At 52.3% G+C, this 26,154-nt stretch overlaps 1 protein-coding gene across 1 annotated transcript; it reads right to left on the reverse strand.

Moving 5' to 3' along the window:
* Nucleotides 1-9,470: 9,470 nt before the first annotated feature.
* Nucleotides 9,471-17,150, reverse strand: LOC149441045 (rho guanine nucleotide exchange factor 39-like; the record flags this gene model as incomplete). Its single annotated transcript, XM_089657837.1, has 4 exons — nucleotides 17,039-17,150; nucleotides 15,618-15,777; nucleotides 11,821-11,915; nucleotides 9,471-9,669 (listed from the first exon to the last, which is right to left on the reverse strand). Coding segments are annotated over exons 2-4 (426 nt in total), but the record flags the coding sequence as incomplete, so codon positions are not given.
* Between the last annotated feature and the right edge of the window lie 9,004 nt (nucleotides 17,151-26,154).

Below are 26,154 nucleotides of genomic sequence, written 5' to 3' on the forward strand. Positions count from 1 at the left end.
GAGAGAGATGACGGGTCCGGCATTCCCATATACAGAGAGACGGGCCCGGCATTCCCATATACAGAGAGACGGGTCCGGCATTCCCATATACAGAGAGACGGGCCCGGCATTCCCATATACAGAGAGACGGGTCCGGCATTCCCATATACAGAGAGACGGGCCCGGCATTCCCATATACAGAGAGACGGGCCCGGCATTCCCATATACAGAGAGACGGGTCCGGCATTCCCATATACAGAGAGACGGGTCCGGCATTCCCATATACAGAGAGACGGGTCCGGCATTCCCATATACAGAGACGGGTCCGGCATTCCCATATACAGAGAGACGGGTCCGGCATTCCCATATACAGAGAGACGGGTCCGGCATTCCCATATACAGAGAGACGGGTCCGGCATTCCCATATACAGAGAGACGGGTCCGGCATTCCCATATACAGAGAGACGGGCCCGGCATTCCCATATACAGAGAGACGGGTCCGGCATTCCCATATACAGAGAGACGGGTCCGGCATTCCCATATACAGAGAGACGGGTCCGGCATTCCCATATACAGAGAGACGGGTCCGGCATTCCCATATACAGAGACGGGTCCGGCATTCCCATATACAGAGAGACGGGTCCGGCATTCCCATATACAGAGACGGGTCCGGCATTCCCATATACAGAGAGACGGGTCCGGCATTCCCATATACAGAGAGACGGGTCGGCATTCCCATATACAGAGAGACGGGTCCGGCATTCCCATATACAGAGAGACGGGTCCGGCATTCCCATATACAGAGAGACGGGTCCGGCATTCCCATATACAGAGAGACGGGTCGGCATTCCCATATACAGAGAGACGGGTCCGGCATTCCCATATACAGAGAGACGGGCCCGGCATTCCCATATACAGAGAGACGGGTCCGGCATTCCCATATACAGAGAGACGGGTCCGGCATTCCCATATACAGAGACGGGTCCGGCATTCCCATATACAGAGAGACGGGTCCGGCATTCCCATATACAGAGAGACGGGTCCGGCATTCCCATATACAGAGAGACGGGTCCGGCATTCCCATATACAGAGAGACGGGTCCGGCATTCCCATATACAGAGAGACGGGTCCGGCATTCCCATATACAGAGAGACGGGTCCGGCATTCCCATATACAGAGAGACGGGTCCGGCATTCCCAATATATAGAGAGACGGGCCCGGCATTCCCATATACAGAGAGACGGGTCCGGCATTCCCATATACAGAGAGACGGGTCCGGCATTCCCATATACAGAGACGGGTCCGGCATTCCCATATACAGAGAGACGGGTCCGGCATTCCCATATACAGAGAGACGGGCCCGGCATTCCCATATACAGAGAGACGGGTCCGGCATTCCCATATACAGAGAGACGGGTCCGGCATTCCCATATACAGAGAGACGGGTCCGGCATTCCCATATACAGAGAGACGGGTCCGGCATTCCCATATACAGAGAGACGGGGCCGGCATTCCCATATACAGAGAGACGGGTCCGGCATTCCCATATACAGAGAGACGGGCCCGGCATTCCCATATACAGAGAGACGGGTCCGGCATTCCCATATACAGAGAGACGGGCCCGCATTCCCATATACAGAGAGACGGGTCCGGCATTCCCATATACAGAGAGACGGGTCCGGCATTCCCATATACAGAGAGACGGGTCCGCATTCCCATATACAGAGAGACGGGCCCGGCATTCCCATATACAGAGAGACGGGTCCGGCATTCCCATATACAGAGAGACGGGTCCGGCATTCCCATATACAGAGAGACGGGTCCGGCATTCCCATATACAGAGAGACGGGTCCGGCATTCCCATATACAGAGAGACGGGCCCGGCATTCCCATATACAGAGAGACGGGTCCGGCATTCCCATATACAGAGAGACGGGTCCGGCATTCCCATATACAGAGAGACGGGCCCAGCATTCCCATATACAGAGAGACGGGTCCAGCATTCCCATATACAGAGAGACGGGCCCGGCATTCCCATATACAGAGAGACGGGCCCGGCATTCCCATATACAGAGAGACGGGTCCGGCATTCCCATATACAGAGAGACGGGCCCGGCATTCCCATATACAGAGAGACGGGTCCGGCATTCCCATATACAGAGAGACGGGCCCGGCATTCCCATATACAGAGAGACGGGTCCGGCATTCCCATATACAGAGAGACGGGTCCGGCATTCCCATATATAGAGAGACGGGCCCGGCATTCCCATATACAGAGAGACGGGTCCGGCATTCCCATATACAGAGAGACGGGTCCGGCATTCCCATATACAGAGACGGGTCCGGCATTCCCATATACAGAGAGACGGGTCCGGCATTCCCATATACAGAGAGACGGGCCCGGCATTCCCATATACAGAGAGGACGGGTCCGGCATTCCCATATACAGAGAGACGGGCCCGGCATTCCCATATACAGAGAGACGGGTCCGGCATTCCCATATACAGAGAGACGGGTCCGGCATTCCCATATACAGAGAGACGGGTCCGGCATTCCCATATATAGAGAGACGGGCCCGGCATTCCCATATACAGAGAGACGGGTCCGGCATTCCCATATACAGAGGAGACGGGTCCGGCATTCCCATATACAGAGACGGGTCCGGCATTCCCATATACAGAGAGACGGGTCCGGCATTCCCATATACAGAGAGACGGGCCCGGCATTCCCATATACAGAGAGACGGGTCCGGCATTCCCATATACAGAGAGACGGGTCCGGCATTCCCATATACAGAGAGACGGGTCCGGCATTCCCATATACAGAGAGACGGGCCCGGCATTCCCATATACAGAGAGACGGGTCCGGCATTCCCATATACAGAGAGACGGGCCCGGCATTCCCATATACAGAGAGACGGGTCCGGCATTCCCATATACAGAGAGACGGGCCCGGCATTCCCATATACAGAGAGACGGGTCCGGCATTCCCATATACAGAGAGACGTGTCCGGCATTCCCATATACAGAGAGACGGGTCCGGCATTCCCATATACAGAGAGACGGGCCCGGCATTCCCATATACAGAGAGACGGGTCCGGCATTCCCATATACAGAGAGACGGGTCCGGCATTCCCATATACAGAGAGACGGGTCCGGCATTCCCATATACAGAGAGACGGGTCCGGCATTCCCATATACAGAGAGACGGGCCCGGCATTCCCATATACAGAGAGACGGGTCCGGCATTCCCATATACAGAGAGACGGGTCCGGCATTCCCATATACAGAGAGACGGGCCCAGCATTCCCATATACAGAGAGACGGGTCCAGCATTCCCATATACAGAGAGACGGCCCGGCATTCCCATATACAGAGAGACGGGTCCGGCATTCCCATATACAGTGACGGGTCCGGCATTCCCATATACAGAGAGGTATATCCAGGCACCCACTCACACTTTTCATTCAGGGAAGGGGATATTGTATCCTCATAACTTGTCACCTTCATATGTCCATCCAAGAATTGGCAACGCAAAGCAACCACCCCTCACCTGTACAGCCAGAGACCCCACCACTCACCTGTACAGCCAGAGACCCCACCCCTCACCTGTACAGCCAGAGACCCCACCACTCACCTGTACAGCCAGAGACCCCACCACTCACCTGTACAGCCAGAGACCCCACCACTCACCTGTACAGCCAGAGACCCCACCACTCACCTGTACAGTCTGAGATTCCTCTCCCTCACCTGTACATCCAAAGATCCCATCACTCACCTATGCAGCCAGAGACCCCACCCATCACCTGTACAGCCAGAGACCCCACCCATCACCTGTACAGCCAGAGACCCCACCCATCACCTGTACAGCCAGAGATCCCACCCCGTCACCTGTACAGCCAGAGACCCCACCACTAAACTGTACAGCCTTACACCCCACCCATCACCTGTACAGCCAGAGATCCCACCACTCACCTGTACAGCCAGAGATCCCACCACTCACCTGTACAGCCAGAGATCCCACCCCTCAGCTGTACAGTCCGAGATTCCTCTCCGTCACCTGTACAGCCAGAGATCCCACCCATCACCTGTACAGCCAGAGATCCCACCCATCACCTGTACAGCCAGAGATCCCACCACTCACCTGTACAGCCAGAGATCCCACCCCTCACCTGTACAGCCAGAGATCCCACCCCCTCACCTGTACAGCCAGAGATCCAACCCCCTCACCTGTACATCCAAAGATTCCACCACTCACCTGTACATCCAAAGATCCCACCACTCACCTATGCAGCCTGAGATCCCACCCATCACCAGTACAGCCAGACACCCCACCACTCACCTGTACAGCCAGAGATCCCACCCCCTCAGCTGTACAGCCAGAGATCCCACTCCACACCTGTACATCCAAAGATCCCACCACTCACCTATGCAGCCTGAGATACCACCCCCTCACATGTACAGCCAGAGATCCCACCCCCTCACCTGTACAGCCAGAGATCCCACCCCCTCACCTGTACAGCCAGAGATCCCACCCCTCACCTGTACAGCTAGAGATTCTACCCCCTCACCTGTACAGCCAGAGATCCCACCCTCTCACCTGTACAGCCAGAGATCCCACCCCTCACCTGTACAGCCAGAGATCCCACCCCTCACCTGTACAGCCCGAGATTCCACCCCTCACCTGTACAGTCACAGATATCACCCCTCACCTGTACAAGCTGAGATCTCACCCCCTCACCTGTACAGCCTGAGATACCACCCCCTCACCTGTACAGCCTGAGATACCACCCCCTCACCTGTACAGCCAGAGATCCCACCCCTCACATGTACAGCCTGAGATCCCACCCCTTTACCTGTACAGTCAAAGATATCACCCTTCACCTGTACAGTCACAGATATCACCCCTCACTGGTGCAGCCAGAGATCCCACCCCTCACGTGTACAGCCAGAGATCCCACCCCTCACGTGTACAGCCAGAGATCCCACCCCTCACGTGTACAGCCAGAGATCCCAACCTTCAGCTGTACAGTCACAGATATCACCCCTCACCTGTACAGGCTGAGATCCCACCCCTTTACCTGTCCAGCCAAAAGATATCACCCGCTCACTTGTACAGCCAGAAACCCCACCATTCACCTATGCAGCTGAGATCCCACCCCCTCACCTGTAATGCCAGAGATCCCACCCCCTCACCTGTACAGCCAAAGGTATAAACCCTCATCTGTATAGCCAAAGATATCACCTCTCCAATCCCAGATATCACCCTTCACCTGTACAGTCACAGATATCACCTCTCACCTGTACAGCCAGAGATCCCACCCTCACCTGTACAGCCAAAGATATCACCTCTCACTTGTACAGTCACAGAAATCACCCCTCACCTGTACAGTCACAGATATCACCCCTCACCTGTACAGTCACAGATATCACCCCTCACCTGTACAGTTACATAAATCATCCCTCACCTGTACACTCACAGATATCACCCCTCACCGCTACAGCCAGAGATCCCACCACTCATCTGTACAGCCAGAGATCCCACCCCCTCAGCTGTACAGCCAGAGATCCCACCACTCACCTGTACAGCCAGAGATCCCACCACTCACCTGTACAGCCAGAGATCCCACCCCCTCAGCTGTACAGCCAGAGATCCCACCCCCTCAGCTGTACAGTCAAAGATATCATCCCACACATGTGCAGCCTGAGATCCCACCCCTTTACCTGTTCAGCCAAAGATATCACCCCCTCACTTGTACAGCCAGAAACCCCCCCCCCCCTCACTTGTACAGCCAGAAACCCCACCATTCACCGATGCAGCCTGAGATCCCACCCCCTCACCTGTACAGCCAAAGATATCAACCCTCACCTGTAGAGCCAAAGATATCACCACTCACCTGTACAGCCAAAGATATCACCACTCACCTGTACAGCCAAAGATGTCACCCCTCACCTGTACAGCCAAAGATGTCACCCCTCACCTGTACAGTGAGAGATATCACCCTTCACCTGTACAGCCTGAGATCCCACCCCTTCACCTGTTCAGCCAAAGATATCAACCCTCACCTATACAGCCAAAGATATCACCCCTCACCTGTACAGTCACAGATATCACCCCTCACCTGTACAGGCTGAGATCCCACCCCTTTACTTGTTCAGCCAGAGACCCCACCACTCACCTATGCATCCTGGGATCCCGCACCTTACCTGTAATGCCAGAGATCCCACCCCCTCACCTGTACAACCAAAGATATCATCCCTCACCTGTACAGCCTGAGATCCTTCCTATTTACCTGTTCACCCAAAGATATCACCCCTCACCTGTGCAGACAAAAAAAATCACCCCACACCTGTACAGTTGCAGATATCACCCTTCACCTGTACAGTCACAGATATCACCCCTCACCTGTAAGACAAAAATATCACCCCTCACCGGTACAGACAGAGATCACATCCCTCACCTCTACAGTCAAAGATATCACCCCTCACCTCTACAGTCAAAGATATCACCCTTCACCTGTACAGTCACAGATATCACCCCTCACCGGTACAGCTAGAGATCCCACCCCTCACCTGTACAGCCTGAGATACCACCCCTCACCTGTACAGTCAGAGATCCCACCCCTCACCTGTACAGCCAAAGATATAACTCCCTCACTTGTACAGCCAGAAACAACACCATTCACCTATGCAGCCTGAGATCCCACCCCCCCACCTGTAATGCCAGAGATCCCACCCCCTCACCTGTACAGCCAGAGATCCCACCCTTCACCTGTACAGCTAAAGATCCCACCCCTCGCCTGTACAGCCAAAGATATCACCCCTCACCTGTAGTCACAGATATCACCCCTCCCCTGTACAGCCAGAGATCCCACCCTCACCTATACAGTCACAGATATCAACCCTCACCTGTACAGGCTGAGATCCCACCCCTTTACCTGTTCAGCCAAAGATATCACCCCCTTACCTGTACAGCCAGAAACCCCACCATTCACCTATGCAGCCTCAGATCCCACCCCCTCACCTGTACAGGCTGAGATCCCACCCCTTTACCTGTTCAGCCAAAGATCCCACCCCCTCACCTGTACAGCCAAAGATATCACCCCTCAACTGTACAGCCAGAGATCCCACCCCTCACCTGTACAGCCAGAGATCCCACCCCTCACTTGTATAGCCAGAGATCCCACCCCTCACCTGTAACGCCAGAGATCCCACCCCCTCACCTGTACAGCCAGAGATCCCACCCCTCACTTGTACAGCCCGAGATCCCACCCTCACCTGTACAGCCAGTGTCACCGACCAGTACCAGTACAGCCAGAAACCCCAACTGTCACCTGTAAAACCAGATCCCCCACCCCTCAACTGTATATCCAGAGACCCTACTCCTCAAACCATACAGCCAGATCCCCCATCCCTCACCTGTAACCTCAGAGACCCCACTCGTCACCTGTACAGCCAGTGTCACCCCAAATCACCACTGCGATCAGGGATATTTACTCATATGAACAGGTAGATCTCCTACCTCTCACCTGTGCAACCTGGGACTCCACCCCTTCATGTATAAAGGTAGATCCCCTACCACTCATCTGTACAGTCTGCGACTCCATCCCGTAATGTATACAGGTAGATCCCTTACCCCTCACCTGTACAGCTTCAGACTCCACCCCTTCGTATGTACAGGTAGATCCCCTACCCTTCACGTGTACGGCATCAGACTCCACCCCCTCGTGTACACAGGTAAATCCCCTACCCCTCACCTGTACAGTCTGAGACTCCACCCCCTGACCTGTACAGGTAAATCCTCCACCCCGCTCCTGTATATCCAGAGACCCTACTCCTCAACCCATACAGCCATATCACACCACATCACCATTACGATCGGGGATTTTTACTCATATGTACAGGTAGATCCCCTACCCCTCTTCTGTACAGCCTGGAACTCCACCCCATCAGGTGTACAGGTAGATCCCCTACCCCTCATCTGTACAGCCTGGAACTCCACCCCATCAGGTGTACAGGTAGATCCCCTACCCCTCTTCTGTACAGCCTGGAACTCCACCCCATCAGGTGTACAGGTAGATATCCTACCCCTCATCTTGGACTCCACCCCATCAGGTGTACAGCTAGACCCCCTACCCCTCATCTGTACAGCCTGGGACTCCACCCTATCAGGTGTACAGCTAGATCCCCTACCCCTCATCTGTACAGCCTGGGACTCCACCCTATCAGGTGTACAGCTAGATCCCCTACCCCTCAACTGTACAGCCTGGGACTCCACCCCATCAGGTTACAGCTAGATCCCCTACCCCTCATCTGTACAGTCTGGGACTCCACCCCATCAGGTGTACAGGTAGACCCCCTACCCCTCTTCTGTACAGCCTGGGACTCCACCCCATCAGGTTACAGCTAGATCCCCTACCCCTCATCTGTACAGACTGGGACTCCACCCCATCAGGTGTACAGCTAGACCCCCTACCCCTCATCTGTACAGCCTGGAACTCCACCCCATCAGGTGTACAGGTAGATATCCTACCCCTCATCTTGGACTCCACCCCATCAGGTGTACAGCTAGACCCCCTACCCCTCAACTGTACAGCCTGAGACTCCACCCCATCAGGTGTACAGGTAGATCCCCTACCCCTCAACTGTACAGCCTGAGACTCCACCCCATCAGGTATACAGATAGACCCCCTACCCCTCATCTGTACAGCCTGGGACTCCACTCCATCAGGTGTACAAGTAGATCCCCTACCCCTCATCTGTACAGACTGGGACTCCACCCCATCAGGTGTACAGGTAGATCCCCTACCCCTCATCTGTACAGTCTGAGAATCCACCCCATCAGGTGTACAGGTAGATCCCCTACCCCTCATCTGTACAGTCTGAGAATCCACCCCATCAGGTGTACAGGTAGATCCCCCACCCTCACCTGTACTGCCTGGGACTCCACCCCATCAGGTGTACAGCTAGATCCCCTACCCCTCAACTGTACAGCCTGAGACTCCACCCCATCAGGTGTACAGCTAGATCCCCTACCCCTCAACTGTACAGCCTGAGACTCCACCCCATCAGGTATGCAAATAGACCCCCTACCCCTCATCTGTACAGCCTGGGACTCCACTCCATCAGGTGTACAAGTAGATCCCCTACCCCTCATCTGTACAGACTGGGACTCCACCCCATCAGGTGTACAGGTAGATTCCCTACCCCTCATCTGTAGAGTCTGAGAATCCACCCCATCAGGTGTACAGGTAGATCCCCTACCCCTCATCTGTACAGTCTGAGAATCCACCCCATCAGGTGTACAGGTAGATCCCCTACCCCTCATCTGTACAGTCTGAGACTCCACCCCATCAGGTGTACAGGTAGATATCCTACCCCTCACCTGTACAGTCTGGGACTCCACCCCATCAGGTGTACAGGTAGACCCCCTACCCCTCATATGTACAGTCTGAGAACCCACCCCATCAGGCGTACAGGTAAACCTCCCACCCCTCGCCTGTAAAGCAGCCTTTCTGCCCGTCCTCCCCAGGAAGGGATTAATGTTATGTAAAGCTTTATGGTGAGTACCTGCACTGCACTACGTGTGACGTCTATGCAGTCCGCGTGCTTCTTATACAGGTGCAAATACTGCGAGAATTTCTCAAATCCAGAGCCAGACGAGTTCCGTTCCAGAGACATCAGAAGAGACCTACAACATAACACAGTCACTGCTCCACCCCCAGAGTCACTGCTCCGCCCCCACAGTGTCACTGCTCCACCCTACTACCACCAGAGACATCAGAAGAGACCTACAACATAACACAGTCACTGCTCCACCCCCAGAGTCACTGCTCCGCCCCCACAGTGTCACTGCTCCACCCTACTACCACCAGAGACATCAGAAGAGACCTACAACATAACACAGTCACTGCTCCACCCCCAGATTCACTGCTCCGCCCCCACAGTGTCACTGCTCCACCCTACTACCACCAGAGACATCAGAAGAGACCTACAACATAACACAGTCACTGCTCCACCCCCAGATTCACTGCTCCGCCCCCACAGTGTCACTGCTCCACCCTACTACCACCAGAGACATCAGAAGAGACCTACAACATAACACAGTCACTGCTCCACCCCAGATTCACTGCTCCACCCCCAGAGTAACTGCTCCACCCCAGATTCACTGCTCCGCCCTCCTCCCACTAGAGACATCAAAAGTACCCTCCAACATAACACAGTCACTGCTCCGCCCCCACAGAGTCACTGCTCCGCCCCCACAGAGTCACTGCTCCACCCTCCTCCCACCAGAGACATCAGAAGGGACCTACACCATAACAGAGTCACTGCTCCGCCCCCAGAGTCACTGCATCGTCCCCAGAGTCACTGCACCGTCCCCAGAGTCACTGCACCGTCCCCAGATTCACTGCACCGTCCCCAGATTCACTGCACCGTCCCCAGATTCACTGCTCCGCCCTCCTCCCACTAGACATCAAAAGTACCCTCCAACATAACACAGTCACTGCTCCGCCCCCAGATTAACTCCTCCGCCCTCCTCCCACTAGAGACATCAAAAGTACTCTACAACATAAAACAGTCACTGCTCCGCCCTCCTCCCACTAGAGCCAACAGAAGAGACCCACAACATAACACAAAGTCACTGCTCCGCCCCCACAGTCAGTGCTCCGCCCCCACAGAGTCACTGCTCCACCCTCCTCCCACCAGAGACATCAGAAGGGAGCTACAACATAACACAAAGTCACTGCTCCGCCCCCACAGTCACTGCTCCACCCCCACAGACTCACTGCTCTGCCCTTCTCCTAGTAGAGACATCAAAAGTAACCTACAACATAACACAGTGTCACTGCTGCGGCCCCATCTCCTCCCCCTCTTGTCCAACCACCTACTATAACTATCCCCGCCCCATCTCCTCCCCCTCCTGTCCCCTACTATCCCCGCCCAATCTCCTCCCCTCCTGTCACCTGTCCAACCACCTGCTATCACCGCCCAATCTCCTCCCCCTCCTGTCACCTGTCCAACCACCTACTATAATTGTTCCCGCCCCATCTCCTCCCCCTCCTGTCACCTGTCGAACCACCTACTAAAACTGTTCCTGCCCCATCTCCTCCCCCTCCTGTCACCTGTCAAACCACCCACCATAGCTGTTCCCACCCCATCTTCTCCCCTTACTGTCACCTGTCCAACCACCTACTATCCCCGCCCCATCTCCTCCTCTCCTGTCCCAACCACCAACTATAACTGTTCCCGCCCCATCTCCTCCCCTCCTGTCACCTACCCATCCACCTATTATCCCCGCCCAATCTCCTCCCCCTCCTGTCACCTGTCCAACCACCTACTATAACTGTTCCCGCCCCATCTCCTCCCCTCCTGTCACCTGTCCAACCACCTATTATCCCCGCCCAATCTCCTCCTCTCCTGTCCCAACCACCAACTATAACTGTTCTCACCCCATTTCCTCCCCTCCTGTCACCTACCCATCCACCTATTATCCCCGCCCAATCTCCTCCCCCTCCTGTCACCTGCCCATCCACTTACTATCCCCGCCCAATCTCCTCTTCCTGTCACCTGTCCAACCACCTACTATAACTGTTCCCACCCAATCTCCTCCTCCTCCTGTCACCTGCCCATCCACTTACTATCCCTGCCCAATCTCCTCCCCCTCCTGTCACCTGCCCATCCACCTACTATCCCCACCCAATCTCCTCCCCCTCCTGTCCAACCACCTACTATAACTGTTTCCGCCCAATCTCCTCCTCTCCTGTCACCTGCTCATCCACCAACTATGCCCACCCAATCTCCTTCCCCTCCTGTCACCTGTCTCCTCCCACTGGGCACTCACCTGTGGACTCTGAGGATGCTGGGAATTGTGCCGCATATACCCTGCTGGGCAATCTTCAGGTTTCCGCAGCGCGCTCTGAAGACTTCATCGTAATACTGGAAGGAGAAGACACATTTGGATTTATACCAGGAGAAAAAAAACGTTATCTTCAGTCATGTGATAGTCATTTCCAGATCTCATTGGACTCTGCTGGAAATAACTGTCACTTCTGTATACATCAGGCTCCTTGCGGTGGCAGTTCGGTGAATGACGTCCATTCTATGGGTTCTACGTCCGACATTTACACAGGTGACATCTGTCGTAATGGGGAACTAAACCCTCCTCTCCTTTACAACCAAGCAACCATCTTCTTTGATCTGCTGTTGCCATGGTGCTCCATAAGTGATCAGCTATGACGCCAGCCACTTGATAGCTTGACAGTTCAGATGAGAGCACAAGCAACTGTCAAATTTATCATTCATGGTATGCCTTGTTAGGTCAGGAAAATGGGCGGATTTAGTTCCACTTTATAGGCCCGTGTTCCCTCCATACATTGCAGAATGATGGGATCAGGTGCTCCACATCAGATCTGGTCTGACTGCTCAAGAACGTCTCCCAAGATACTTGTCCTTTGAAGCCCCCTCAGTGGACGTCCAGTGGCCTACCTTACCTTCGTCCCAGCCCCAGAGACCTTTACTGTGGGGCCAGCTTGTCATAGAGAAGCCATGGCTGTGTTCTGAGCCTACTGAGCATGTGCACCACTCACTCTATTAATTCCTATAGCTGGGGGCCACCCTTCTGGGGGCCGTATTTCAATGTGGGAGGCCATTCTCCTGGATGGCTGTGGAGATGTGAACAAATGGATGACAGGGGCCAAGCGCCAATGGATAGCTGGGGGCCGAGCTCCAATGGATGGCGGAAAGCCAGTCTCCAATGGATGACTGGGGGAGGAGTTCCAATGGAAGTTTATGGGCAAAGGCCCAATGGGTGACTGGGGAGCCGAGCTCCAATGGATGACTGGGGGCCGAGCTTCAATGGATGGCTGTGGGCCGAGCTCCAATGGATGGCTGGGGGCCGAGCTCCAATGGATGGCTGGGGGCCGAGCTCCAATGGATGGCTGGGGGCCGAGCTCCAATGGATGGCTGGCGGCCGAGCTCCAATGCATGGCTGGCGGCCGAGCTCCAATGCATGGCTGGGGGGCTGAGCTCCAATGAATGGCTGGGGGGCTGAGCTCCAATGAATGGCTGGGGGGCTGAGCTCCAATGAATGGCTGGGGGGCTGAGCTCCAATGGAAGACTAGGGGCCGAGCTCCAATGGAAGACTAGGGGCCGAGCTCCAATGGAAGACTAGGGGCCGAGCTCCAATGGAAGACTAGGGGCCGAGCTCCAATGGAAGACTAGGGGCCGAGCTCCAATGGAAGACTAGGGGCCGAGCTCCAATGGAAGACTGGGGGCCGAGCTCCAATGGAAGACTGGGGGCCGAGCTCCAATGGAAGACTGGGGGCCGAGTTCCAATGGAAGACTGGGGGCCGAGCTCCAATGGAAGGCTGGGGGCCACGCTACAATGGATGGCTGTTGGCCACGCTACAATGGATGGCTGTTGGCCACGCTACAATGGATGGCTGTTGGCCACGCTACAATGGATGGCTGGGGGCCACACTACAATGGATGGCTGGGGGCCACGCTACAATGGATGGCTGGGGGCCACGCTACAATGGATGGCTGGGGGCCACGCTACAATGGATGGCTGGGGGCCACGCTACAATGGATGGCTGGGGGCCACGCTACAATGGATAACTGGGGGCCCGATTCTGAAAGAGTGACTAATTCATCACAAGCAACAAAGGCATGGTCAGGGTTCTCAGGAGTTGCAGAGTTGGCATCCCTTTACAAGTGATTAACCCTTAGAGAGTGTCTTAGCAAAATGACCTTTTTGTTGCAGAGGATGCCTAAAACCTGACTTGAACCTTAGTGCAGAGTTCCTCACACAAGCAGGAAATGGCATTTCTGGGGGCGGTCTGTATAACGACTGTGTCTAGGGGATCCCAACCTCTGTTTCTGGAGAGGGGATCCCAACCTCCATCTATGAAGAAGGCATTCCAACTTCCGTCTATGAAAAGAAGACCTCAACCTCCATCTAGGACGAGGGGATCCCAACCTCCGTCTATGACAAGAGGACCCCAACCTCCATCTATGATGAGGGGATCCCAACCTCCGTCTATGACAAGAGGACCCCAACCTCCGTCTATGACGAGGGGAACCCAACCTCCGTCTATGATGATGGAATCCCAACCTCCGTCTATGACGAGGGGATTCCAACCTCCGTCTATGACGAGGGGACCTCATCCTCCGTCTATGACGAGGGGATCTCAACCTCTGTCTGACGATGGAATCAAAACCTCCATGTATGACGAGGGGACCCCAACCTCCATGTATGATGAGGGGACCCCAACCTCCATGTATGACGAGGGGACCCCAACCTCCATGTATGACGAGGGGACCCCAACCTCCATGTATGACGAGGGGACCCCAACCTCCATGTATGATGAGGGGACCCCAACCTCCATGTATGACGAGGGGACCCCAACCTCCATGTATGACGAGGGGACCCCAACCTCCATGTATGACGAGGGGATCCCAAGCCCCATCTATAACAAGAGGACCCCAACCTCCGTCTCTGGCAAAGGGATCCCAACCTCCGTCTCTGGCAAGGGGATCTCAACCTCCCTCTATGAGGAAGGTATTCCAACCTCCATCTATGACAAGAGGATCCCAACCTCCCTCTATGATGAGGGGATCCAACCGTCGTCTATGACAAGGGGATCCCAACCTCTGTCTTTGGAAAGGGTATCCCAAGCCCCATCTATAACAAGAGGACCCCAACCTCTGTCTCTGGCAAGGGGATCCCAACCTCCATCTATAACAAGGGGGTCCCAACCTCCGTCTCTGGCAAGGGGGTCCCAACCTCCGTCTCTGGCAAGGGGGTCTCAACCTCCGTCTCTGGCAAGGGGGTCCCAACCTACGTCACTGGCAAGGGGGTCCCAACCTCCGTCTCTGGCAAGGGGGTCCCAACCTCCGTCTCTGGCAAGGGGATCTTAACCTCCGTCTCTGGCAAGGGGATCTTAACCTCCGTCTCTGGCAAGGGGATCTTAACCTCCGTCTCTGGCAAGGGGATCTTAACCTCCGTCTCTGGCAAGGGGGTCCCAACCTCCGTCTCTGGCAAGGGGATCTTAACCTCCGTCTCTGGCAAGCGGGTCCCAACCTCCGTCTCTGGCAAGGGGATCTTAACCTCCATCTCTGGCAAGGGGGTCCCAACCTCCGTCTCTGGCAAGGGGATCTTAACCTCCGTCTCTGGCAAAGGGATCTTAACCTCCGTCTCTGGCAAGCGGGTCCCAACCTCCGTCTCTGGCAAGGGGGTCCCAACCTCCGTCTCTGGCAAGGGGGTCCCAACCTCCGTCTCTGGCAAGGGGGTCCCAACCTCCGTCTCTGGCAAGGGGGTCCCAACCTCCGTCTCTGGCAAGGGGGTCCCAACCTCCGTCTCTGGCAAGGGGGTCCCAACCTCCGTCTCTGGCAAGGGGATCTTAACCTCCGTCTCTGGCAAGAGGGTCCAAACCTCCGTCTCTGGCAAGGGGGTCCCAACCTCCGTCTCTGGCAAGGGGGTCCCAACCTCCGTCTCTGGCAAGGGGGTCCCAACCTCTGTCTCTGGCAAGGGGGTCCCAGCCTCCGTCTATCGCTAGGGGGTCCCAGCCTCCGTCTATCACAAGGGGGTCCCAACCTCCATCTATGGCAATACATAAAGATTATGGGGGGTGACCTCACCTTGTTGATCAGTTCCAGCTGTTCCACATACTGCCGTTCGGTCAGCAGTAGATCTCGCGCTGTGCGGCTCCTCTTCCTCTCCCAGCGCTGCCTCTGCTCCTCCACCGTGTTCTCCGCCCGGCCCGCCTCCATCCCACCCGGAGGGTCACCTGACCTCTACCTGTATACAATGAAGACAACAATGAGAATCTCTACAATGATTGGCTGGAGGAAGCGACTCGGAGAAAACATTTCCTGGAATACGGACCAGTCAGCCTGCAAAATACCAAACTGACCATCAGAGGGTTCAAGTACACACCCTGCAGACGTACATAATGGTCACACTGCCTCCCAAAGGCTCCTCTGTGTACTGCGCTCCCAGCTCTGTTGGAGAATCTCACATTTGGAGCACAGGTAGCGCAATGGGCTGTGGAGTGAAAGGGGAGGGGCTGTGGAGTGAAGGGGGAGGGGCTGTGGAGTGAAAGGGGAAAGGCTGAGTGAAGGGGGAGGGGCTGTGGTGTGAAAGGGGAAGATCTGTGAAGTGAAGGGGCTGTGAAGTGAAGAGGGAGGGGCTGTGGTGTGAAGGGGGAGGGGCTGTGGTGTGGAGAGGAAGGGGCTGTGCTGTAAAGGGGAGGGGAGCTGAGTGATGGGGAGGGACTGTGGTGTGATGGGGAGGGGCTAAGGTGTGTAGAGGGAGGGGATGTGACGTGGAGGAAATGTGTTGTTAAGGGGGAGGGGCTATGATCAGAAGGAGAGGTAGTGTGGTGTGAAGAGGGAGGGGCTGTGGTGTGATGGGGGAGGGGCTGTGGTGTGTAACGGGAGGGGGTGTAGTGTGATGGAGGGGGTGTGGTGGGGGAGTCTGTGGTGTGATGGGGAGGGGCAGTGGTGTGAAGGGGAGGGGCTGTGGTGTGATGGGGAGGGTCCGTGGTTTGATAGGGGAGGGGCTGTGGTGTGTAACGGGAGGGGCTGTGATGCAAAGGGAGGGAGTCCTGCTGTGAAGGGGAGGGGCAATGGTGTGTAGATGGAGGGTCTGTGATGGGGAGGGGCTGTGGTGTGAAAGGGGAGGGGCTAAGGTGTGTAGAGGGAGGGGCTGTGATGTGAAGGGGGAGGGCCTATGGCGTGTAGAGGGAGGTGCTATGATATGAAGGGGAGGGGCTGTGGTGTGTAGAGGGAGGGGCTATGGTTTGAAGGGGATGGGCTGTAGTGTGCTGGGGGAGGGGCTGTCTTAATTTGTGAGGGGGAGGGGCTGTGTTGTGAAGGGGAGGGATTTGGGTATGTAGGAGAGGGGCTGTGGTGCGAAGAGGGAGGGGCTGTCGGGCTGTCTAGGATGGGAGGTCTTCGCCCTCTATAGATTCGCTCTGATATCTCTTCCAAACCCTTAGACCCGCCCCTTGCCGCTCCCCCTCAGTGTCAGCTCCGATCTCACTCCGATCCCCGCTCACCGATCTTCCCGCCGACCGATCAAATCACTTCCGTCTCCGTCACGTGACCTGATATTCTTCTCCGACAGCGGCACCTATCGACCTAAAGGAGAACTGCACCCAGCGGAGAGAGGAGGGGCGGGGAGATACAGAGCGAGGAAACAGCGACACCTTCCTGTCAGGATGAGAACTGCACCCAGCGAAGAAACCACCGTGTGACGTCACGGAACGGAGTAATCATGTGTATACTATACACATGCATCTATATACTTCTCATCTGTATACTGTGTATACACATCTATATACTTCTCATCTGTATACTGTGTATACGTATCTATATACTTCTCATCTGTATACTGTATATATGTATCTATATACTTCTCATCTGTATACTGTATATATGTATCTATATACTTCTGATCTGTATACTGCGTATACGTATCTATATACTTCTCATCTGTATACTGTATATATGTATCTATATACTTCTCATCTGTATACTGTGTATACACATCTATATACTTCTCATCTGTATACTGTGTATACGTATCTATATACTTCTCATCTGTATACTGTATATATGTATCTATATACTTCTCATCTGTATACTGCGTATACGTATCTATATACTTCTCATCTGTATACTGTGTATACACATCTATATACTTCTCATCTGTATACTGTGTATACGTATCTATATACTTCTCATCTGTATACTGCGTATACACATCTATATACTTCTCATCTGTATACTGTGTATACGTATCTATATACTTCTGATCTGTATACTGTGTATACGTATCTATATACTTCTCATCTGTATACTGTGTATACGTATCTATATACTTCTCATCTGTATACTGTGTATACGTATCTATATACTTCTCATTTGTATACTGTGTATACGTAGCTATATACTTCTCATCTGTATACTATACACATGCATCTATATACTTCTCATCTGTATACTGTGTATACGTATCTATATACTTCTCATCTGTATACTGTGTATACGTATCTATATACTTCTCATCTGTATACTGTGTATACGTATCTATATACTTCTCATCTGTATACTGTGTATACGTATCTATATACTTCTCATCTGTATGCTGCATATACGTATCTCATCTGTATACTGTGTATACACATCTACAGTTGTGTTGAAAATACTAGCCGTCAGACATCACTAACCGGATCAATCACTGTTTTTGGTGGAAATGATATCTCTACATGGCAGATAATTTCCTAGCAGGTGTAGTAGAGTCATAGAAATCCAACAGACCCAACAGTCATGACATGCATGCTGCTGATTCTGTGTCATTGAATCACTCATTGAAAGGGGCGTGTTCACAATAATAGCAGTGTGGAGTTCTATTAGTGACGTCATTCATTCTTTGATAAACAGGTGGCAATGATTGCCCTTATTTAAGGAAGGAAGGCAGCAAATGTTGTACATGCTGGTTACAGTGCATTTCTCTCTGAAATTCTGAGGAAAATGGGTCGTTCCAGACATTGTTCAGAAGAACAGCGTACTTTGATTAAAAAGTTGATTGGAGAGGGGAAAACAAATAAAGAAGTGCAGAAAATGATCGGCTGCTCAGCTAAAATGATGGCAAATGCTTTAAAATGGCAACCAAACCCTGAAAGACGTGGAAGAAAGCGAAAAACTACCATTGGAATGGATAGAAGAATAGCCAAAATGGGGCGGAGTCAGCCAACAATCAGCTCCAGGAAGATGAAAGAAGGTGTGACGTTCCCTGTGAGGACTCAGCCAACAATCAGCCCCAGGAAGATGAAAGAAGGTGTGACGTTCCCTGTGAGGACTCAGCCAACAATCAGCTCCAGGAAGATGAAAGAAGGTGTGACGTTCCCTGTGAGGACTGTTACAATTAGAAGACACCGATGTGAAGCCAAGCTATCTGCAAGAAGTCCCCGCAAAGTCCCACTGTTGGAGAAAAGACGTGCTGAAGAGGTTACAATCTGCCAAAGAGCACATTGACCGGCCTAAAGAGAAATGGCGCAACATTTTGTGGGCTGATGAAAGTAAGATTGGTCTTTTTGGGTCTAGTGGGCGGAGACAGTTTGTCAGACGACCCCCAAACACTGAATTCAAGCCACAGTACACTGTGAAGACCGTGAAGCATGGTGGTGCAAGCATCATGATATGGGGATGTTTCTCATACTACGGTGTTGGGCCTATTTATCGCATACCAGGGATCATGGATCAGTTTGAATCCATCAGAATACTTGAAGAGGTCATGCTGCCTTATGCTGCAGAGGAAATGCCCTTGAAATGGGGGTTCCAACAAGACAACGACCCCAAACACACCAGTAAACGTGCAACATCTTGGTTCCAGACCAACAAGATGGACGTTATGGAGGGGCCAGCCCAATCCCCGGATCTTCATCCAATTGAAAACTTGTGGGGTGACATCAAAAATGCCGTTTCTGAGGCCAAACCAAGAAATAGAGAAGAACTGTGGAATGTGGTCCAATCATCCTGGGCTGGAATACCTGATCACAGGGGCCAGAAGTTGGGGGACTCCATGCAACACAGATGTACAGCAGTTCTCAGAAACAGTGCGACTACAACCAAATATTCATGAAGTCATTCAAAGGAAAGCAAAATCTTCAAACATTTCTCAGTTTATATAGTGAATGTTGGAGTTTGTAAAGAAGAATACAAACGGCCATTTTTTTGAACCGTCTAATATTCACTTTTCTTCCATTTTTTTAGAGGAACAACACAAATTTGATGTATTTTTCTTCCTGTTGTGATTTGGAATAGAATGTGTCGTGTTCCCAATGCATTTGTGTGGATGGAAAGAAAAGGATTAGAAGGATTTGCAGCTTTAGTCACTGTTTTCATCACACTGATATTATTTTGAACACAACTGTATATACTCATCTGTATACAAGTATCTATATACTTTTCATCTGTAGACACATCTATATACTTCTCATTTGTATACTGTATATATGTATCTATATACTTCTCATCTGTATACTGTGTATACACATCTATATACTCATCTGTATACTGTATATACAGTGAGGAACAGAAGTATTTGAACCCCCTGCGATTCTGCAAGTTCTCCCACTTCTCCATCATGGAGGGTCTGACATTCACATTGCAGGGGATTCCCACTCTGAGGACAGAATTCAGGAGATCACATTGCAGGGGATTCCCACTCTGAGGACAGAATTCAGGAGATCACATTGTATGATTTGTAAAGAATGTATTTGTCTCGCACGGCTGAACAGAAGTATTTGAACCCCTGAGAAGATCCGTGTTAATATTTGGTACAGAAGCCTTTGTCTGCAATTACAGAGGTCAGACGTTTCCTGTAGTCCTTGGCCAGGTTTGCACTGCAACAGGGATTTTGGCCGACTCCTCCACACAGATCTCCTCTAGATCTGTCAGGTTTCGGGGCTGTCGCTGAGCAACACGGAGTGTCAGCTGCCTCCAAAGATGTTCTATTGGATTTAGGTGTGGAGACTGGCTAGGCCACTCCAGAACCTCGATATGCTTCTTACGGAGCCACTCCTTGGTTCTCCTGGCTGTGTGCTGCGGGTCGTTGTCATGTTGGAAGACCCAGCCACGACCCATCTTCAATGCTCTGACTGAGGGAAGGAGGTTGTTGCTGAAAATCTCACAATAAATGGCCCCATTCATCCTCTCCTTAATACAGTGCAGTCGTCCTGTCCCCTTCTCAGAAAAGCCCCCCCAAAGCATGATGTTACCACCCCCATGCTTCACAGTAGGGATGGTGTTCTTGGGATGCAACTCATCCTTCTTTTTCCTCCAAACACGACGAGTGAAGTTTAGACCAAAAAGTTCTCCTTTGGTCTCATCTGACCACATGACTTCCTCCCATGCCTCCTCTGACCACATGACTTCCCCCCATGTCTCCTCTGACCACATGACTTCCTCCCATGCCTCCTCTGACCACATGACTTCCCCCCATGTCTCCTCTGACCACATGACTTTCTCCCATGCCTCCTCTGACCACATGACTTTCTCCCATGCCTCCTCTGCATCATCCAGATGGTCATTGGGAACCTTCAGACGGGCCTGGACATGTAATGACTTGAGCAGCAGAACCTTCCGTGCAATGCACGATTTGAAACCATGACGGCGTAGTGTTCTACCGACAGTGACCTTTGAAACTGTGGTCCCAGCTCTCTTCATGTCATTGACCAGCTCCTCCCTTGTAGTTCTGGGCTGATTCCTCACCTTTCTTATCATCAGTGATACCCCACGAGGGGACATCTTGCATGGAGCCCCAGTCCGAGGGAGACTGACAGTCATCTTTAGCCTCTTCCATTTTCTAACAATTGCTCCAACAGTTGATCTGTTTTCACCAAGCTGCTTGGCAATTGCCCCGTAGCCCTTTCCAGCCTTGTGGAGGTCCACCATTTTGTCTCTGGTGTCTTTTGACAGCTCTTTGGTCTTGCCCATGGTAGTAGTTGGCGTCTGACTGACTGTGGGGAGGACAGGTGTCTTTAAAGAGCTCAGACAGGGGCTACTAAGTTACATTAATGAGTGGAGTAGAGGGGGACTTTAAAAAGGCGCAGTAACAGGTCTTTGAGAGACAGAATTCTTGCTGTTTCTCAGGTGTTCAAATACTTCTGTTCAGCAGTGCGAGACAAATACATTCTTTACAAATCATACAATGTGATTTCCAGAATTCTGTCCTCAGAGTGGGAATCCCCTGCAATGTGAATGTCAGACCCTCCATGATGGAGAAGTGGGAGAACTTGCAGAATCACAGGGGGTTCAAATACTTCTGTTCCTCACTGTATATATCTATATACTTCTCACCTGTATACACATCTATATACTTCTCATCTGTATACTGTATATATGTATCTACTTCTCATCTGTATATACATCTATATACTTCTCATCTGTATATACATCTATATACTTCTCATCTGTATACACATCTATATACTTCTCATCTGTATACTGTGTATACACATCTATATATATCTCATCTGATCTGTATACTGTATATATATATCTATATACTTCTCATCTGTATACTATGTATACTTATCTATATATTTCTCATCTGTATACAGTTCAACACTTTCATAAAGAAAAATTTATTACTAAAAGGGTCAAACAGGTGCAATAAAAATATTTACAGAAAAAGATGTAACTAAGAGATATATATATATATATATATATATATACAGAAAACAGCACAGCACAGCAAAGAGATAATGGAGAAGTTAAAGGGTTAAGTTACTTGCCATTAAGCCTTGGATGTAAGCAGATCAGAGCGAACGGCACAGGTCTCCCCAGGTGGTATATTGATGTTAAAATGGGAGATGTCTTCAACTTACTACTCTTAGGCTTGACAGCCTGTTTTAAAGTTTCCCAGCAGGGGGTGGTTCTGAAGTAAAAGACCAATCCCCTGTTTATGGAGGGATCGTCAAGTGGAACCCTAAAGTGGAGCCAACATCTTTCATAATTCATATTCTGGTCCTTCCATCTGCACAAGCGACAGTCCACCTGCGGGCATATTATTATGCAGACAAGTCTGAGGATTATTTAGATATGAACTATGAAATTATATATTGCACGGTTCACGAGTTCTATGTTTCGGCTCCCCTGATGGTCCGAGATAAGCGAGTGACCCATCAAACTGTTCGCCTGCTCATTGGCCATCTGACGAGGTGTCCGGTTTTTATGTAAGTCTTTCATATTCCAAGATATGAGACATAGGGTAAAAATTGATTTGAGAAGTGTTCATCTAATTCTGTCACCTACGCTGAGCTAGGCTATTAGCTTAGAGTCCCTTTCAACTCTTGGGAAGGCTCCGCTATCTTCTTACGAGGTGTGAAATTACACAGGTACTTTGGTCAGTGAGACTCCAACTCTCTTGGGAAAGCTGGCCTTATCTTTGCCTAGGTGAGAAAGGATGCAGCTTCCACAGACAGCTTGGCACCTAGCTAGAGATGCCTTGGCCGGCCAGTGACCCATAAACAGTACACACACACACACTGGCTAAATGTCTCCTCTCAGTGAGAGGGAGGGGTAGGGGGAAGGATAAGGGAGAAATGGATACCCTTAGCAAAATGGAGTCTGTGAACTTCACTGTGTGTTGCGCATGTTTGCGACAGAGGCGTGTGACCATCCCATGTTTGCGACACCTCCCCCTAAGGTAGTTGCATGGGAGGGGACAGAAATTTCCCTCCTGACGCAACCCACTTCTGCCGGCTTGACCTGTCTTGATAGCCCATCAGCATTGCCATGGGTGATGCCCTTCTTATGCTGTATGGTGAAATCGTATTGCTGGAGAATTAGGCTCTACCGAAGTAGTTTGCCATTCTCCCCAGCCGATTTAGCCAGCTCAGAGGATTGTGATCAGTGATCACGGTGAAGTGCCGCCCATAAAGGTACATTTGTAACTTAGGGTTACAAATAAATGTACCTTTATGGAGCGCCCGCATGATCACCAGACACTCTTTTTCGATCGTGCATATGCTACCTCCCTCGGGAGCAGCTTCCGGCTCAGGTAGAGGATGGGATGTTCCTCTCCTGCATCACCCACCTGGCTCAGGACTGCACCCAATCCATATGCAAAGGCATCCGTCTGCACTAGGAAACGGCGGGTGAAGTCTGGAGCCTGTAGCACAGGGGCGCTGGCCAGCACCTCCTTCAAGGCCTGGAAGGCCTTCTCACAATTGGGTATCCACGACACCACCTTGGGTAGTTTCTTCTTGGTCAGGTCAGTCAAGGATTTCGCCAGGCTACTATAGTTACATACAAACTTCCGATAGTAGCCAGCTGTCCCCAGGAATGACATGACCTGTTTCTTGGTTTGTGGGGTAGGCCAGGCCAGGATGGCCCCCACCTTCCCTGTTTCAGGCCTCAGGGTGCCTCCTTCTACCTGGTGTCCCAAATACTGGACATCTGTCATGCATATCTGACACTTGCTGGGTTTGACTGTCAGATTGGCGACTGTCAGTTTGTCCAGAACCTGTGACAGATGCACCAGATGTTCGTCCCAGGTGGGGCTGAACATGGCGATGTCGTCCAGGTAGGCTACTGCGCATTGTTCCAGCCCCTCCAACAGGTCGTTCATGACCCTCTGGAAGGTAGCTGGGGCATTCTTCATCCCAAAGAGCATGACCGTGAATTCGAACAAGCCGAATGGGGTGATGAAGGCAGACTTTTCCCGGGCCTCAGGCACCATAGGAATTTGCCAGTACCCCGGGCAGCCGCCAGCCTATCCAACAATTCATCGATCCGGGGCATGGGGTAGGCATCTGCAGTGGTGATGGTGTACAGTTTCCGATAGTCCACACAGAACCTGGTCGTCCGGTCCTTTTTTGGGGACCAGAACTACAGGAGATACCCAGGTACCTGGGTGGAGGTAAGGAGGGTGTTGATCTGGGGGGCTGCATCCTCTCCTCTAGTGTCAGCGAGTAGGTCTAGGAGGGGGTCAGTCTCTTTGGACTCCTGTTGGCTGCAGACTGGCATGACATAGGCTGTACGTTCATGGTGGGCCTTGATCATATTAACATGGAAGGCCTTCTGCCGTCTGCTCCCTTCCCCCAACCTGACCAGATAGGTCACATTGTTCAGGCACTGGGTGATGGGGTACGGGCCTTCCCAGGCAGCCTGCAGTTTGTTCTGCCGCAAGGTGAGCAGCACATATACCTGCTGCCCAACGTTGTATGTCTACTCCCTGGCATTACGGTCATACCAACGCTTCTGCCTGATCTGGGCCCGGGCCATATTTTCCCATACCATCCCCACCAGTATCTCCATTTTATCCCTGAACATGAGCACGTACTCCACCACAGAGACCTCAGGGTCAACAATTTTGCCCTCCCAGGTCTCACGGATCAGGTCCAGAGGCCCTCTCACCCTCCGCCCGTACAGAAGTTCAAAGGGCAAAAACCCAGTAGACTTGTGAGGCACCTCTCTGTAAGCAAATAGCAGATGAGGCAAATATCGTTCCCAGTCCTTCCCATGGGACTCCACAAAAGGTGCGCAACATTTGTTTCAAGGTGCCATTGAAACGTTCGCACAAGCCATTTGTTTGTGGATGGTAAGGACTGACCAAGATGTGCGTTATCTGTATCTTCTGACAGAGAGCTTGCATCAGGTCTGACACAAACTGGGGCCCTTGATTACTAATGAGCTCGGCCGGAAACCGATGACAGGCAAAGGTTGTAATGGGGCCCTGTGCACATCTCCTGCCTTGCCCACTCGCTGGCAGGTAACACAGGACCGACAGTAATCCGCTATGTCCGTTAACATGGTGGGCGAAAAGAATTTATGGACCAAGCGGGCTCTTGTCTTAGTGATCCCTAGGTGTCCTGCCAGAGGAATTTCATGAGCCACCTTCAGCAGCTGTCCCCTAAAGGGATGAGGCAGGACAAGCTGTCTCCTACTGTCAGGGCAGGAACGATGGAATGGGCAGGCAGGCCTATGGTACGGTCACGCAGCGACTGATGACAGCCACTACCCACAGACCAGAGTCCCTCAGGGCGCGGAGTCTAAGCCCCAGGCTACCCTTCACCAGGGCCCCTGATGGTTGGGGATGGACTTGACGCAGCCTGAGACCAGGTCGCGGCCCCCAAGTAACCCCAGCTGTGGTAACGACTGCCGCCAATGGCGTACAGCTGGTGGGAGCCAGATGGAAACACATGTAGCGTAGTCACACAGGCCGGGTCAATAACAACGGAGCAGACAGTACTAGACGGTAGGCAAAGAGTACTCAGGTCACGAGTCGGGTTCAGCAACGGGAGGTCAGGTAAAGGGTTAAAGCAGCGAATAGTCTTGTCCAAGCCGAGTCGGTTACCAGGAGAGCAACGAGAACTGAACAAGAGCTTGCAACAGGGCAACATACAGGACACGAATGCAGAGAGCACTTGCAGACAACAAGCTTAAATGTGATCAGCCACACCCTTCCGAGGAGGAGCCGCAGAAGCCTGAAGGCATAAAGGTTCCCACCATGCTTTGCAGAAACCTAAGATGGATGCCAAAACATGGAGATGCACAAACTCTGAGGAAAGGTAGGACCTTGACAGTACCTCCTCCTCAAGGGCCCCTCCCCCTCCACGGCTCAACAAAAGGTTTCTGAGGAAAGCGGGCGTGAAAAGCACGG

The sequence above is a fragment of the Staurois parvus genome, unplaced genomic scaffold (assembly GCF_062004578.1).
Source record: "Staurois parvus isolate SC_StPar_1 unplaced genomic scaffold, SC_StPar_1.0 ptg001033l, whole genome shotgun sequence".
In the NCBI taxonomy this organism is placed as follows: domain Eukaryota; kingdom Metazoa; phylum Chordata; class Amphibia; order Anura; family Ranidae; genus Staurois; species Staurois parvus.